Source organism: Ornithorhynchus anatinus, chromosome 12, assembly GCF_004115215.2.
Source record: "Ornithorhynchus anatinus isolate Pmale09 chromosome 12, mOrnAna1.pri.v4, whole genome shotgun sequence".
In the NCBI taxonomy this organism is placed as follows: domain Eukaryota; kingdom Metazoa; phylum Chordata; class Mammalia; order Monotremata; family Ornithorhynchidae; genus Ornithorhynchus; species Ornithorhynchus anatinus.
Genome location: NC_041739.1, coordinates 54,210,380 through 54,227,851, shown reverse-complemented (window position 1 = coordinate 54,227,851; position 17,472 = coordinate 54,210,380). Strand labels below are relative to the sequence as shown.

Sequence of the window (17,472 nt, the reverse complement as noted above, 5' to 3'; positions counted from 1 at the left end):
GTACTTACTATGTGCCAAGCGGTGGTCTAAGCACTGGGGTAGATACAAGTTAATCAGGTTGGACATAGTCCCTTTCCCACATGGGCTCACACTTTTAATTTACACTTTACAGATGAGGTAAACCCAGAGGAGTGAAGTGACTTGCCCAAGATCACACAGCAGACAGGTGGAGCCAAGATTAGAACCCAAGTCCTCCTGACTCCCAGGCTCATGCTCTATCCACTTAGCCATGTTGTTTCCATGTAGTGGATAAACAATATTCCTTGGTCCTGTATCAAGAACTACAATGCAAGGTCGAGTTTATATGCAGATTAGACCTTTTTTTTTTTTTTTTTTTAATAAAGGACTCCACTGGGTTCTACTTATACTGATTTTGAGAATTTACAGACACTAAAAGCAATGTGGCCTTGTGGAAAGAGCACAGGCCCGGGATCCAGAGGACCTAAGTTCCAATCCCGGCTCTGCCATGGGTCTGCTCTGACTCTGGGCAAGTCACTTAACTTCTCTATGCCTCAGTTACCCCATCTGTAAAATGGGGGTTAAATCCTTCTCTCTCCTACTTAGACTGTAAGGTCCATATGGGACAGGGACAGGGTTCAACCCGATTAACTTGTATTTACCCCAGCTCTTGAAACAAGACGTCACCAAGTAAACATTAAATTTTTTTTAAAAAAAAACAAACCTCTCAAATCCTTGTCTAGATTGGACTGTGGTTGTTGGCTTTTATAGGCCAAAAGAAGGATCTCTATACACACCGTACACTCGGGTTATACTCTTGACGAATCCCACATTAAAGAAAACTCAGTTTTCAGAATTCAGGCCTTGACCAAAGGCACATATCTATGTACAACTCTTCCTTATGATAACTCATCACAGTCAATTGCACTTGTTGGAAGAACATTCCCTAGTTCTCTAACAGTATTCCTTCTCAAAATTCATTCAATCATATTTATTGAGCACTTACTATGTGCAAAGTACTGTACTAAGCACTTGGAATGTTCAATTCGGCAAAAGAGACAATCCCTGCCCAATAACAGGCTCGCAGTCTAAACCGGGGAGACAGCAAAGCAAAACAGAACAAAACAAAACTAAACAAAAACAGAACAAAACAAAAACAGAACAAAACAAGTAGTCTGGCATTGTCAAAACACATGCTCTGGAAGAACAGAGATAATCATACTTATGGAGCAGTTATTGTGTGCAGAGCACTGTACTTAGCACTTGGGAAAGTTCAGAGTTGGTAGTCATGTTCCCTGCCCATAATAAGTTTAGAGTCTAGAACTTGTAGTCTAGAGTGTAGCGTATTTTTATTATTAATCTGGTACCTAGAAAAAGAAAAAAAATCAAAGGACCTCCAGACAAATAAAGAGGGGAACCAAAGTAGAAATGGGATCATTTCCAAGCACACAGTTCCTCCACATTGCAAGTATAGCAAAGTGGGCAAAAGTCAGTCTGTGTGGAAGAAACCCAGGCTCATTAAGTGAAGGAAGGCTTTAAATGGACCGCCCCTGAAGAGGACAAGAAAGCTATTTTTTCAGAGCAGTTCTTGACAAGATTTTAATCAAGTGACTCAAATCAACATCCACCCACCCACCCTTCCTCCCCATGCACCAGAGTGGCTACTTACAATCATGAAGACGAAAGAGATGGTCATGAGAAGGTTGGCAACGGCCACCACGCTTTGACCTGCAGCGATAGCCAGGGCCATGGAACTGGCCGTATACGCCACCATCATCAGGGAAAACATCATGATAAAGAAGGCCTCAACCGTGGGCTTCAGACCTGGGGGAGCAATAGGGTCAGTCACGGGGAGCCTCGTCTGTCCGTAGGGAGCTGGCTGCCCCTCCTTCCAGCCTCCCACACCCTCACCCAGAAGGGAGAGAGGTGGGGGGGGAGGGGGCGTAGGGTTGTCACCTGCCGATAAAACCCACCTGACTTATCAGGTGGGTCGTCTTGCCTGATAAGGTGTCAGGCAAGAAATGCCTCCTTATCATTTCCCTAATTTTTCAGGAAATAGAACAATGGATCTGGACTGTGACTAAGAGACTCCATTGTTACTTGAACATGATCGGAAATACCCAGGATACTGCATCTCCAATTTCATTTCTCCCTTTTACTCTAGCGTAATTGGAAGTCTTCTCTCCTCTCCTGGTCTCTTTTCTCTTCCTCTCTCCTTCTTCCCTCCCTCACTGGACTCCGCAGTCCATCTTTCCGTCCCTTCCTTTCTCTTCCCCACCCAGCTTTCGCCAATCTAACATCTCTCTCTCTGACTCTTTTGCTTCTATTCACCCTGTCTCCCCTCCTCCATCCCCTCTTGTAGTTAATGCCTGGGTGGTTCTACACAGGGAATGGAGAAACCACAAGCACCCCTTGTTTGCTCCAGTTTGGGGGAAGCTGCGTGGCCTCATAGCAAAGCATAAGAGTGGACGTAGGATGACTGGAGGCTAATCCCAGTTCCCCCACCTATTTACTGTATGACCTTGGACAAGTCATTACATTTCCTGTACCTCAGTTACCTCATTGGTAAAATGGGGAATAAATTAATGTTCTCCCTCTCCCTTAAGACTGAGAGACCCTTGTGGGCCAGGGACTATGTCCGATCTGATTGTACTGGGAGAAGCACCGTGGTCCAGTGGATAGAGCCTAAGGCCTGGGTGTCAGAAGGACCTAATTCTAATCCTGGCCCTGCAACTTGTCAGCTATGTGACCCTGGGCAACTCACTTAACTTCTCTGTGCCTCAGTTACTTCCTCTGTAAAATGGTGATTAATGCTGTGAGCCCCATGTGGGATATGGATCGTGTCCAACCTGATTAGCATGTATCTATGCCAGCGCTTAGAACACTGCTTGACACATAGTATGAGCTTAACAAATACCATTATTATTACCTACTTCAGTGCTTAGCACAGTGCTTGGTACATAAAAAATGATTCAATCTCATAATGATATACTATTATTTTGATACCTTCTTCAGAGAACCAGAGAGGACTTGGGAGGAGAGAGGACTCTGCTAGCAAAAAGGGAGGTTGACAGATCAGTGCTCTGCTCCTTCTGGCCAGGGGGACCTGCATCCTCAGCAATGAGTCTCTTTAAAGTGGCTGATGACCATAGCTCTGCCTGCCTTCTCAGTGGGTCCTGCTTGACACAGGAGTGGTGGGGGTTGAATATTTTGGTCGGCGAGGTCTCTCTTCCCTTGCTTCTCTACTTCTCTACCAAAGGTGCAGGCACAAGGTAAAAGCCGGCACTCTGCTCCAAATTGGGCGCAGCAAAAAGGCCCAAAGCAGAGGCTGCTGGCATTACCCAGCCCAGCCACAACTCCAGCTAGTTCTTCCTGTGCCATCTGAGAAGTCACAAGGCGTGATGGATAGGATCCGAGCGTGAGGAGGTCATGGGTTCTAATCCTGGCTCCGCCGCTTGTTTGTTTTGTGACTTTGGGCAAGTCACCTCTCTGTGTCTCAGTTACCTCATTCGAAAAATGGGGATTGAGACTGCAAACCCCATCTGGGACAGGGACTATGTCCAACTTGATTTGCTTGTATCCACCTCAGTGCCTGGCATGCAGTAAACACTTAAATTCCACAATTATTACAATCATCATCTCTGCATCCAACCCAAAAGGCCGTTTTTCTGGCTCCCTGTGATCCCTCTTTTTGGTCTCTGAGATTCTTACTTTTTTGCTTTGTAGTCTCAATCTTCAAATGGGCACATACACAAGAGCTACCCAAGGAAGTCTGGTTCACATGCCCAGATTTCCAGAAATCAATCATGTTTATTGAGCGCTTGCTGTGTGCAGAGCACTGTACTAAGTGCTTGGGAGAGGGAGACATAACAGTTGGTAGATACGTTCCCTGATCACAACGAACTGACACTATAGAGGGGGAGAGATATATTAATATAAATAAATAAGGGATATTACAGAAACCCACCCAGAGGCTGATCTCCAGCAAAATATTTTAGATTGAGTATTCAGAGCTCAAGAGAGTTGCCCCTAGCAATTTCAACGTGGAGAATCAAGGCTTTGTGGATCTAAAACAGAGTGCACAGGTATAAGATCTTTTTCTTTTTGCAAATATTGTGATTGCAAATATCCCTGCTGCCCCTCCCCCTGTTGCCATCCAAAATGGCGGCACATTTAATCTCAAACTGAATCCCAAAAAGGAATTCAAGCCAAAACAAACAGCGCCTATCTTTGAACCATTCAGTTGGGTAAATTTTAGACCCCACACTCCTAAGGGCAGGAACAGATTCATTTGGCATCTTCTGTGTCCAGCAAAGTGCCCAGAATAGGCACACAGATCTAAATCTAGACCGTTTTATTTCCATCTTAGAGTTGATCCTTTCTTCCCAACAGCCTAGTGTCAACCTTTTCTCCAAGTCTGTCACTTAATCTTTTTGGACTCGTCTTTCCTGCGGTCACTTACCCAACATGAAATAAGTTACACAGGTGAAGATGATGCTCGGCATCACCCTCATGGGTAGTAAGTCCGACAGCAGTTTCCCGAAAAAGTAGGCCGACACTCTGTAATAGCCACTGATGTACTCATGTCTGGAAAGCCAAAATACACGTGTCCATTACACACCCTACCTTTTTTTTTTTTAAATGGTATTTATTAAGCACTTACTATTTGGCGAACACTGTTCTAAGTGCTGAGATCAGACACCATCCCTATCCATGTGGAGCTTATAGGCCAAGTATGAGGGAGAACAGGCAAATGAATCCCCATCTTGGAGATGAGGAAATGGAGGTTCAGGAATGTGAAGTGACTCACCCAAGGTCACACAGCAGGCAACTGCCAGAGCCAGGATTAGAATTTTGGTGTTAAGGACTCCCAGGCCCATGCTCTTCCCACTAGGCCATGCTCCTCTACAACCTGTATAACCATTTATGTAGTAACAGTAATAATAATATTTATTAAGCATCTTATAGGTGCACTATACTCTTTTCAGAACTTAAGATAGTAGCTAAAAGCAGCCTAGCTTAATGAAAAATGCCCAGGCTTGAAAGAGTCCCGGCTCTGCCACTTGTCAGTCTTGTGACTTTGAGCATGCTGCTTAACTTCTCTGTGCCTCAGTTATCTCATCTGTAAAATGGGGATTAAGACTGTGAGCCCCATGTGGGACAACCTGATTACCTTGTATCTTACCCAGCGCTTAGAACAGTGATTGGCACGTAGTAAGCGCTTAACAAATACCACAATTATTATTACCTAAGTGAAGGGTAATTCTAATAGTTCACAGTGCTATCAGTCGGTAGTATTTACTGAGCGCAGATCACTGTACCAAGTGCTTGGGAAAGCACAATAGAGGTAAAAAAAAAAAAAGGATTGCACTTTGAAGATGGTTGATTTTGTAAGGAATGAGTGAAAAATTAAGCACTGAAAGTCCTAGTGCTCAACACACATTTTGGGGTTAAGAAGAGATCCCTCAGTAATGAATGATGCAATCTACATCTAAGTTATCCCAGGAAGAAATCAAGTGCTGATAACAGCCCCGCCGCCACTCCCCCTCCCCCCAAAAAATAGCTGCTGATCCCTTCAAAAATCACGGACAAGTTTTAGATTTGTCCATCCAACCATTTAATCCCATTTCTACATACAGTAAAGGGTGAGGACAACTACAACAATTTGTTTAAATACTCTGACCTATTGTACTGATGGGGTTCCTCATTCTTACTTGCCAGGGAAAGTGTTAAGAGGAAGTGCCTTCAAGGAACAATTTACTGGAATTAAAAATCTATGTCACCGCTAATAGGAATGACAGCCAATAAGATATCTAGACCAAGTTGGCAGCAAAAATCAGCATCTGATGGATGAGGCCTTCTCCAGGTAGAATATGGCTACTGGCCTGCTAAAAAAGCTACCCAAATAGCATTGGCCAGATGCCACTAAGAGTTGGTTCATAACCTAAATGATTCTGGATTAGGGGGAGAAAGTTTTGTTCAGGGAGCATGTGCTGTTTCTCAAGAATTATCATGTAACATTCTTTAAGCTTCTGCAATTTGTTTATAAAACTTTATTATTATGAAATGGGGCTCACAGTCTACTTAGGACGGAGGACAGGAATTTAATCCACACTTTGTAGATGAAGTAACTGAGGCCCCAGAGAAGTTAAGAGATTTTCCCAAGGTCACACAGCAGGCAAGTCACAGAACCAGGATTAGAACCCAGGTCCTCTGACTGCCAAGCCCATGCTCTTTCCATTAGGCCAGGCTGCTTCCAAATAAGTCCTTGCTCTCTCTACATCTGATATACAGCTCCTATTTTTCATCCGTGGTTGAGTTTGGGTGGGGCAACGACCCACCAAATTCTCCCAAGAATGTGCATTATCGCAGAATCCTGGGTTTAAAGAAAAACTGTGCTGTGATCCTTATCCATTCCCCACTGACGGCGGCCAAGCAAGCAACCAGACTCGTGGGACAACCAGGAGCCAACACCAAGGATAAAACTTACATTAAAACCCCTCTCTATTCTGCCTCAAATAGCTTTTGGTCCATCTATATCACTTACAACAAAAACAGCCACAGGAAAACCTCACTGAATTTGGAATCTGCAGTGATTCAGACTGAGCTTTTGCTGTGCATTTCAAGAAAAACAATGCCCTACCAACTTGGAAGAGAAATTAGCTATTGCAGAGAAGAAGGCTGCCTGGAAGAAAAGCTAGCTGTTGCAGAGAAAGAAACTGACAGAGGAAGCTGAAAAATAGGGAGAGGAGGGGAAGAAGAAATGGTTTGGGGGCGGAGGGGTGGGGGTGCCAAAGGGTGTTGGCAAGAAACTGGAATAGAAGTGTAGAGCAAAGCAGAAGTGGGAATGGGAAGGTGGGGAGACATAAAAATAACAACAGAAAGTATAGGTCGAGTTTTCAGGCTTCTAATAGAGAGCCCTGCTGGGACTGGTGAAGGAGAGTTGGAGAGAAAAAAGGGAGGAGACAAAAAGAACCAATCAATGATATTTACTGAGCACTTACTGTGTGCAGTGTATTGTAATAAGTTCTTGGCGAGGGGGTAAAATAGCTTGCTTTGGGCAGTGAATGAATCGACTGGCTCTGTTATGTTGTACTCTCCCAAGCTCTTAGTACACTGCTCTTATTGCTTGATTACAATAGAGTTGATATTCTCAATCTGTGTCCCTCAAAGTTTACTCCTTGTGGGCAAGGAACATGTCTCCTAACCCTGTTGCACTATGCTCTCCCAAGCACTTAGTACAGTGTCTTGCACATAGTAAGTGCTCAACAGATAGCGTTGATTACTTGATTACAATCCTGGGGGAGGAGTATGTAATCTAGAGGGAGGAGCCTGCAATCCCGAAAAAATGGGAGCAGGAAAGAGAGAGAGGGTGTTTCGAAAGAAGTTAAACAGCTTCACAGATTCAAAACCTTTCCCAGCCCACCCTTATAGCAAATTAGAGAGGTTTTGAGAAGCAGTTTCGCCTACTGGATAGAGCATGGGCCAGAGAGTCAGAAGAACCTGGATTCTAATCCCCACTCCACCACTTCTCTGCTGCGTGAATTTAGGCAAATCACTTAGCTTCTCTTTGCCTCAGTTACTTCATCTGCAAAATGGGGATTAAGACTTTGAGCCCCATGTGGGACATGGGCTATGTCCAACCTGATTGGCTTGAATCTATTCCAGCACTCAGTATAGTGCCTGTCATGTACTAAGCGCTTAATACCACAAACAAAACAAGGTTTTACTGCAGTTGTAAATTTTACTGCCATTTGCACGTTTGCACAGTTACAGACCCGGGTGGACTTGATCTTTTTGGGCAAATGAGTTGGCAGGTTCAGACAACCGGGAATGAAGTATTTGAAAAAGAGTCAATGCCAACACCATAGTAACTCCTCTCGCCTTTCCCTCTGCCATCCTGGACTCCAGCCCATACCATTTCACAAAAAGCATTTACTCACATAAATAGTTTTTTTTCCACCACAAACAGTTCAATGGCTGAGATGCTGCTGAAGCACTGGTTCGTGGTCAGGAAGAACATAACGCCAACCCTGCAAGGACATCAAATTTGCAACACCATAAGCAGTGAATGAGACTCTCCAAACAGCTCTCCTGCTTCAAATGGTGATAACCACACTGAGTATCTAAGTGCCGTTGGTGGTGTCAGGAGGGCCAAGAGCTGCCCCAGTGGACTGGCAGTACCAAGGCTATAATGCCGCTTTTTTTTCTTCCAGAGCCATTCATCTACACCAGTACCCTGTGCTTGAAGCAGAGGATTGTAGGTCTGAATTTGCCAATAGATTTTAGCTGGAGAGACCCAGCTCACCGCTATGGGGGATGAAGTCCTCTGTTCTCCAAATGATGATGCAGCATCATCTCCGGTGCCCAAACCCAAGTGATTTCACTGGGGTGTTAAGAGCTGAACTCCAATTTTCCACTAAGACTCAATGCCTTAGCTTCTCTGAAGGCCAAATAATAATAATAATAAAAAGACTCGGTCACCTTACCAGCTCAAGGCCTCCAGATAATACTTGGGGAGAGAATGAGAACAGAGAACAGTTACCTAAACTTTCAGTGGAAACTTTTTCCTTTCCAGCAGTTTCTGCAACCCATTTGTTTTTTGGATCCATACCCCTGGAAGGAGTAGTAATGGGATTTGTTGAATGCCAAAGGAACGCAATATACTGTATTAAGCACCTACCATTGGGAATGTCACATCAAAGCCACAGGCCACATCAGGGTGCAAATGTGCCCTTATGGAAAGTCAGGGAGGACCAGAGTCAGGTCAATTTCCAACAATTCTTAGCTCAGCCCAGAATCCTAGTCTGTACAATAAACTGGAGCCTCACCCTTTCCCAGTCTGCCCTTTCCCCTGGGGTCTTCCTAACACGTTCTAGATGTAGGAATGATCAGTTTGGGGGTCTTGTTGCATTTACTCTCCCAAGCACTTAGCACAGTGCTCTGCACACAGTAAAGCGCTCAGTAAAGCTCAAACTGAACACATTATTATCTATCTGAAATTTATTTATATGAGTGTCGGTCTTCCCCCTAAAATTAGAGTTCTTCGTGGGCAGGAATGTGTCTGTTGTTACACTGTACTCTCCGAAGTGCTTAGTACAGTGCTTTGTACAAGGTAAGTGCTCAATACAATTGTATGAATTGAATGAATGAAAGTAAATAATGACTAATTGATTGGGGAGGGGCCAGAATCTTCAAGTGGCTGAATAAACTGAGTGCTCAGAAAAAACTACTGAAAGAAACCAGGGCAGTACATGTTCCACAGATAAAATGGGTTCCGCCATACCGTATGTTTTCACACACAATGGGGCTAGAATGGGAATTAGGGACCCTTCTCCCAACAAATTAAACATGGTTGGGCTCTGTGGGCTACGGTTGTGAGGTTCTTGTGGAGAATTTTCCTTAATGTGAAGCTTCACAAGAACACAACCTCCATGAGAACCGGGTCCACGACTGAATGACTGAAGGTTATGGAAATCCATGCATTTCTCTAGCTCAGGCAGCCTCTCTGGTACTTTATGTTAATTCATCAAATGACCAATTCCTAGACTTTAATCAAGTTCTGCCTTGTGGCACCCAGAGGGAAAATTCACTTACCGATTCTGAATTCCAGTCTGATTGTCTTCCAGTCCAAAGAATATGGAGCCTACAACCAAGCCCATGATAGTGGTGACAATTATCTTGGGAAGGAAAAACAAAGGCAACATTGTTAATGATGGAAGATTGAAAAAAATCCCAAAACTATAAACATTTGATGTGAATCAGCTCTGAAGCACTTCAGTGATACAGATGGATAATTGAGGAGAAATTGCAATGTACATGGGAAGCATGGGCCTGAGAGTCAGAGGACCTGGGTTCTAATCTTAGCTCCACCACTTGTCTGTGCTTTGTGGCCTTGGACAAGTCACATAACTTCTTTGTGCTTTTTTTACCTCATCTGTAAAACAGGGATCAAATCCTACTCCCTCCTCCACAGACTACAAGATCCATGTGGGACAGGGCTTATGTCCAACCAGATTACCTTGTATCTTACTTCAGGACCTTGAACAGTGCACAGCACATGTGTTTAAATGGTACCCTAATTATTATTACACCCAGTTCTCTTATAATGCGAGGGCTGTGCCCTTGCAAAACTTCATATTTAGGAAAACTCCCACTATCCTGCTTGCTTAGTGGATAGAGCACAGACCTGGGAAGCAGAAGGACCTGAGTTCTAATCCTGGCTCCACCACATGTCTGCTGTGTGACCCTGAGCAAGTCACTCAGCTTCTCGGGGCCTCAGTTACCTTATCTGTAAAATAAGGATTAAGAGTGTCAGTCCCGTGTGGGAAAGGGACCGTGTCCAATCCAATTTGCTTGTATCCACTCCAGCACTTAGTACAGTGGCAGGCACATAGTAAGCGCTTACTGAATGCCACAATTGCTATTATTATTATTTAAAGCCTCACGCTTGTGCCCACATCACACAGGATACAAACAAGCTTACACAAGTTTAAACAATTTACCAAGCTGGATGAATGTTTCCTAAGTCCCTAAAAGCATTCAAGCCAAAATGGGTAGTGATAGCAAATGCTCAGGCAGAACTAACTTTAACCCTTCAGAATCGATGCTCAGAATTTGGGTCTAAGTTTTGCCTTCTATTAAATTGGAGGCACTGATTATTCCCTAATGCCAAAGTGGCCTTACTCAAAAGACAATCAGGGCTCACCACCAATTTCCACATCTAGAGGTGTCACGACCTGAAATATCCTCCTCTCCTTGGGTGCCACAGGGAGTTTTTGTTTGATGTGGAGGTGGATGGACAATCACTGGAGATTCTTGAAGAAAGGGGAAACATGGACTGAACGTTTTTGCAGAAAAATGATCCAGGTAGCAGAGTGAAGAACGGACTGGAGTGGGGAGAGACAGGAAGGTCAGCAAGGAAGCTGATACAGTAATCAAGGAGGGATAGGATAAGTGCTTGGATTAATGAGGTAGCAGTTTGGAATGCACTCCCTCCTCAAACCCAACAATTACTCTCTCCTCACATTAAAGCCTTATTGAAGGCACCTCTCCACTGAGGTCTTCCCTGACGAGGCTCCCCTTTCGTCTTCTCCCACTCCCTTCTGCATCACCCTGACTTGCTCCCTTTATTCATCCCCCCAGCCAGCCCCACAGCACTTATGTATATATCTGTAATTTATTTATATTAATGTCTGTCTCCCCCTCTAGATTGTAAGCTCACTGTGGTCAGGGAATGTGTCTGTTTGTTATATTTTTCGCTTCCAAGTGCTTAGTACAGTGCTCTGCTCACAGTAAGCACTCAATAAGTATGACTGAATGAATGACAGATTTTAGCGATGCTGATGAATCAACAGGACTTAGTAAGAGACTGAATATGTGGGTTCAATGAGAGAGAGAGAGAGAGGAGTCAAGGATAACACCAAGGTTATGGGCTTGTGAGGCAGGAAGGATGGTGATACTGTCTATAGAGATGGGAAAGTCAGGGAGAGGACAGGATTTGGGCGGGGGGGAGGAGAGATAAGGAGTTCTGTTGTATACATGTTAAATTGGAGGTGATGGCAGGACATCTAAGTAGAGATGTCTTGAAGGCTGGAGGAAATGCAAGACTGTAGAGAGGGAGAAAGATCAGGGCTGGAGATGGAGATTTGAATCATCCATACAGAGGTGGTAGTTGAAGCCATGTGGGCAAATGAGTTCTCCCAGGAAATGGGTGTAGATGGAGAACAGATGGGGACCCAGAACTGAACCTTTAGAGATACCCACAGTTAGGGGGTGGGAGACAGAGGAAGAGATTGTTAAAAAAGACTGAGAATGAGCAGCCAGAAAATTAGGAGGAGAACCAGGAGAGCAGTGTCAGTGATGCTGAAGTTGGATAATGTTTTCACTAGAAAGGGGTGGGTGACAGTGTCTAAGGCAGCTGAGAGGTCTGGGAGGATTAGGACGGAGTAGAGACCATTGGATTTGGCAAGAAGGAGATCATTGGTCATCTGAGAGGGTGGTTTCTGAGGAGTGAAGCGGGGGGAAGATAGATTGGAGGGGGTCAAGGACAGAACTGGAGAGAGGGACTTCAGACAGCGGGTGTAGCCAACTCACTCAAGAAATTTGGAGAGGAATGGTAGGAGGGAGATGGGATGATAACTGGAGGGCGATGTGAAGTCAAGGGAGGGGGTTTTTTTAGGTTAGAGGAGACATAAGCATGTTTGAAAGGAGTGGGGAAGAAGCCACTGGAGAGTCAATAGTTGAAGATGGTAGTCAGGGAGGGAAGAAAGAAAGGGTGAAGGTGAAGTGTGTAGGGAGTCTCAAAGTGAGAGATGAACCCTTGGCAGATACCCTCAGAACAGAGCTTGGAATTTTCTTTACCTCTGTAATTCAAATTTACAAACTTCCCTTCTGGCTAGCTCCAGGAGCTCTTCAGGGGACTTTCCCTTGATAGTGACGATGGTATTTATTAGGCACTTACATACCAAGTACTGGTACTGGCCCAAGTGTTGGGACAGATACAAGATCTCTATACTGTAAACATGTTAAGGGCAGAGAATATGTCTGTTAATTCTGTTGTATTACACTCTCCCAAGTGCTGAATACAGTGCTCTGTACACAAAGTAAGTGCTCAATAAACATGCTTGATTGACTGATACTTGATAATCTGACCAGAGTGAGTCCCTGTCCCATATGGAGCTTCCAGTCAAAGTGGGAGAACAGGTATTTTAATCCCATTTTACAGATGAAGAAAGTGAGGCAGAGAGACGTTAAGTGAATTGCCCAAGGACTCAGAGCAGGCTCATGACAGATGCCAGACTGGAGCCAGGGTCTCCTGAAGCCCAAGGTCCATGCTCTTTCCACTAAATCACCCTGTCCTCAGCCATGCCACAGTTCTTGCCTGCCCTGCAAATAGCTTAAGTGCAGGAGAAGAGAGAGGGGAAGAATTGAGTTCGGGATTCTCCTTGCTCCTCTCTGCTTAGCTCTCAGTATGGACCTGCACCGTCCAAGCTAAAAAAAGGTAACTGTGTCTTAAAATTTCTAATCTATATAATCCACTCAAATCTCACATGCACAGCTCCCCATAAAGAATCTGCCCTGGCCAAGTGAGTCCCAGAACAAGACGTTTCAAATAAAACCAAGAAAGTCAAGGGGCCTGGGAGTCAGAAGGTCATGGGTTCTAATCCCAGCTTCACCACTTGTCTGCTATGTGACTGTGGGCAAGTCACTTCACTTCTCTGGGCCTCAGTTACCTCATCTGGAAAATGGGGATTGAGACTATGAGCCCCGCATGCAACAAGGGACTGAGTCCAACTAGATTTGCTTGTTTCCACTCCAGCGCTTAGTACAGTGCCTGGCACAAAGTATGTGCTTAAATACCATCAATATCATCATCATTATTATATAATCTAATTCTCTAGATTGTAACTCATTGTGGGCAGGGAGCCAACTCTGTTATATTGTACTCTCCCAAGTGCTTAGTATAGTGCTCTACAAACAGTAAGCGCTCAATAAATACGATTGATGTATTATTTGTTTTTTAAAACTAGGGAAAAAAAATGTTGGGCAAATCAATCTCTTGGCTGGCTACCAGTAAACCAGGATGGAGTCAGGAGGTCCAGACTTAATAACGATGGCATTTGTTAAATGCTTACTATGTGCCAGGCACTGTAGTAAGTGCTGGGGGGGATATAATCAAATCGGGTTGGACACAGTCCCTGTCCATTTGGGGCTCACAGTTTCAATCTCCATTTTACAGATGAGGTCGCTGAGGCCCAGAGAAGTGAAGTGACCTGCCCAAGGTCACACAAACAGGCGGTGGAACTGGGATTAGAATTTAGAGGAACAGCAGGGCTCAAGGGAAAGAGAACAGGCTTGGGAGTCAGAGGTCATGTTTTCTAATCCTGGCTCCGCCACTTGTCAGCTGTGTAACCTTGGGCAAGTCACTTAACTTCTCTGTGCCTCAGTTACCTCATCTGTAAAATGGGGATTAAGACCGTGAGCCTCATGTGGGACAATCTAATTACCTTGTATCTGCCCCCCACCCCCCAGTGCTTAGAACAGTGCTTGGCACATAGTAAGCACTTAACAAATACCATCATCATTATTATTATTATTTTTATGACCTTCTGACTCTGACTCCTAGACCCATGCTCTATCCACTACACCATGCTGCAGATTTGGTCATGGGTCTTGGGCAACACAAAGTCCAGGGTGAAACCTTGATTCTGGTTCCCTGGCCTCCCTAAGCACTTAGCACTATATAGATGCTCAATATATGACAAAAATGACACAATAATTATAATAATAATATTTGTTAAGCGCTTACTATGTGTGTTAATGAACTGTGTGTCAGATGAGGTAACTGGGGCACAGAGAAGTGCAGTGTCTTGCCCAAGGTCACACACCAGAGAAGTGGCGGAGCCAAGATTAGAATCCATGACCTTCCCATTTCCAGGCCTGTGCTCTATCCACTATGCCATGCTGCTTCTCCGAAACTTCTCGCTGGCCCTGACTGCCCCCTCAAGTTAAACTGAGCTACAACAGTGTTCAATTCATACCGCTCCTAATCACAGTCACATTTAAAAAGTCAGTAACGATACCTGAGCAATAGAGGCCTGCGGGTTCCCCAGCAAGTTTTTAAATGAACGCCTGGTCACCCACTTGAGTTGATGAAAGAAAGGAGTGATATATGTTATCTCTCTGAAAGTCACTGTCGCCTTCCTTCTATTCCCCAGTGTAAATTTCTCCAGTTCGGCTTTAGTTTGTTGGTGGTGGGTGGAATTGACATAGTAGTCTGCTAATTTCTCCAAAATAGTTTTGCCGCTTTTGGGTGTTTCTACGTCTTCATTAGCTTTAGGATAAAAGAAAAAGTTGGGGAGGGGGGTAAAGAGAGGGTATGGAGAAGAAAATAAACCATGAATAAGAGTTCCATCCTTTTTGTTTTTATTCTTTTCTAATTTCCCAATAGTGGAGTTTCAGATCAATATTCCGCTCATGCAAACACCAGCATTCATTTCATTTAAAACAGCAATTATTCATCCCTTCTCCTCACTCATTTATGAGCATGATGATCTTTTTTGGGTTATTCTTTATGGGGGTGGAAGGGCAGGAAGAGTTCCCCATGCTTGTTCCATTTTGGGGATGAATTTAAATTCCTACTTTAAAACCTGACCACTGCTGCCTCCTCCAGGGATAAGATTTCCAGATAAGATGCCTTATGATTGGGAATCCCAGCAGAAGTTGAAACTCTAATGCCTCAGCTCAGGCATTGACCCCAGCAGTACCCCAGGGAAACAAATAAACAACCTTGGGGTTCTAGGGAAAACAATCAGTTCATCCATGGCTGACTAGTGCTTCAAATAGTGCTTCGCATATAGTAAGTGCTTAATAAGTACCATAAGTATTACTATTATTATTATTAAACACCCACCGTTGGGAGGGGGACTATAAATCCACTTCCCTCAATTAAATCCCAAAATGTATGCCTGATATGAGTTTATGAATGCAACACATAAAAATTCATGAACAAATCTCTTCGCTTCCACTACCTGTACTGCTTCCTTCCTCTTTGTTTAGCAATACGGCAGTGGATTCGCCGTTTATAACATCCAGGAAGAAGTCTGCTGGGTTGTTGAATGGCTCGCACTGGTAACCTGCAATGATAGAAAGATGTTACTGTGGCCACACCTGACCATCTTGGAAGCCAACCGTGCTTGGCCTCGGAGGCTGGGAGAAGAGAGGGTTATGGGAAAGGTCTAGTCTAATCTCTCCTCTTCCATGCCTTTCTCAATCTTTCTTTTTCTCCCTCTGCCTTGACCCCATGCTCCAAGGGGCCAGAAGCAGTGGCTGGCCTAGGTGTTGTGGGGTGAGGAGGTGGGGAGGAGAAGGAAAAAGCAGCATTGCCTAGTGGATAGTGCACTGGCCTGGGAGTCAGAAGGATCTGGGTTCTTAACCTGACTCCGTCACCCATCTGCTGTATGACCTCGAGCAATCACTCACCTTCTCTGTGCCTCAGTTACCTCATCTGGAAAATGGGGATAAAAAGTGTGGGACAGGGACTGTGTCCAACCTGATTAGCTTGTATCTACCCAGCGCTCAGTGCAGTGCCTGGCACTTACTAAGTGCTTAACAAATACCTTAAAAAAAAAAAGAGCAGTTTACCATCGTGAACTCCATCTCCCCAAAGCTGGGCAGTGGGAGGTGAGATGAGGGGAGGGGAGAGGATCCAGCAGTAGCTTGAGCAGGAGAGCCCATCACTGCCAAATCCCCTTTAGCACCAACATCTCTCCTGCCCACAGATTAGAGACAGGAGTCAGGCCTGGAGGGGTTCAAAGATCCTCTGGAGTTTGTTGGCAGCCAAATGGGATTCAGGATGTGCAGGAAGACCATGCCAACTCAGAGAACCCCAACCCCATGGGCTACTGAAGCAATGCTCTCTGCCAAAGATTTCTGAGAATTCAATGGCACACGAAGAGCCCTTCTAACCACTTCATGCTCTTGAATGTGGCCCATGGAAAAGTTCTAAAAGAGACCTTGGAGGGAAATGAACTAAGCCCAGAAGGAAAAGAATGCCACAGTAGGTGATCCATTTTATTATTCTTATTATGGTACGTGATAAGTGCTATGTGCCAAGCACTGTTCTAAGCTCTGGGGTAGATACAAGTCAATCAGGTTGGACATGGTCGCTGTCCCACATGGGGTGCCCAGTCTGAGTAGGAGGAAGAACAGAACCTGGGTCTAATAGAACACATCTCCTAGGGTAGTACATTGCAGGAGCCCAGAGAGCTCTCAGCCTGGGCGCCCGAAGCAGATCTCTTCAGTGTCACCTCACTCAGGGAGCAGGAGGACAACTAGCTTGCTTTCAATTATTCATTGCAGTAACTGTTTGCTTCCAATAACTTTTGGGTCTCTCACATTCTGTGAGTCGGTTAGTGTAAGTGTTTGCTTTCATTCTCCTTTCTGGGAAAATAGATCCCTGCCCTCCTTCTGCTTGGCTGAGGGACAGAAAGGGTGGGACTGAACAGAACATGGACAAGAAGTGGAAAAAGCCCCACTCCCAGAGACCCAAGAGATGCCAGAAAGTGGGTCTCACCCACTGTCCCTATTCAAGATTTTCTCCCTATCCCCCAAATCTGGGCAGCTGGGTCATGTGATTCCCCCACACTGCCTCTCTCCCTCTCTACAACATCTGCTGTGCCCCAAGAGAGGGGTGAACTCCTCCAATCCATGCCTCCTCATTCCTTATGCTGAGACCCAAGACCTTCCCCAGTTTGGGTACATCATGGTGCCTGGTGTTGCAGAAGTGACCAGCCACATCCAAGCCAGCGGGCCTAGCCTCTGGGCTGCACAAACTCCAAAGTGGGGAGACATCCCAAATTAAAAAGAAAAACAAAAAAGCTTAACTAGTTCCAATTCAACCAACCTCACCGATGAAGAGAGAAAAAGAAAAAAAAAATCAAACAAAAAGAAACAAATATCCCAACCACACCTACTAGAAGTTTTGGGGCCCCTTGAACTGCTTGAATTTTA

General features: G+C 44.8%; 1 protein-coding gene across 3 annotated transcripts in view; it reads right to left on the bottom strand.

Moving 5' to 3' along the window:
* ABCG2 (ATP binding cassette subfamily G member 2 (Junior blood group)) overlaps window positions 1–17,472 on the bottom strand; it is a 52,921-nt gene that overhangs the window by 7,783 nt on the left and 27,666 nt on the right. For all 3 annotated transcript variants that reach the window (XM_029077154.2, XM_029077155.2, XM_039913744.1), the window contains 6 exons: window positions 15,492–15,596; window positions 14,544–14,794; window positions 9,556–9,638; window positions 7,902–7,991; window positions 4,421–4,545; window positions 1,628–1,782 (listed from right to left, as the gene is read on the bottom strand). In XM_029077154.2, coding sequence (XP_028932987.1) covers window positions 1,628–1,782; window positions 4,421–4,545; window positions 7,902–7,991; window positions 9,556–9,638; window positions 14,544–14,794; window positions 15,492–15,596 — 809 coding nt within the window. The remainder of the gene's footprint in view (window positions 1–1,627; window positions 1,783–4,420; window positions 4,546–7,901; window positions 7,992–9,555; window positions 9,639–14,543; window positions 14,795–15,491; window positions 15,597–17,472) is intronic.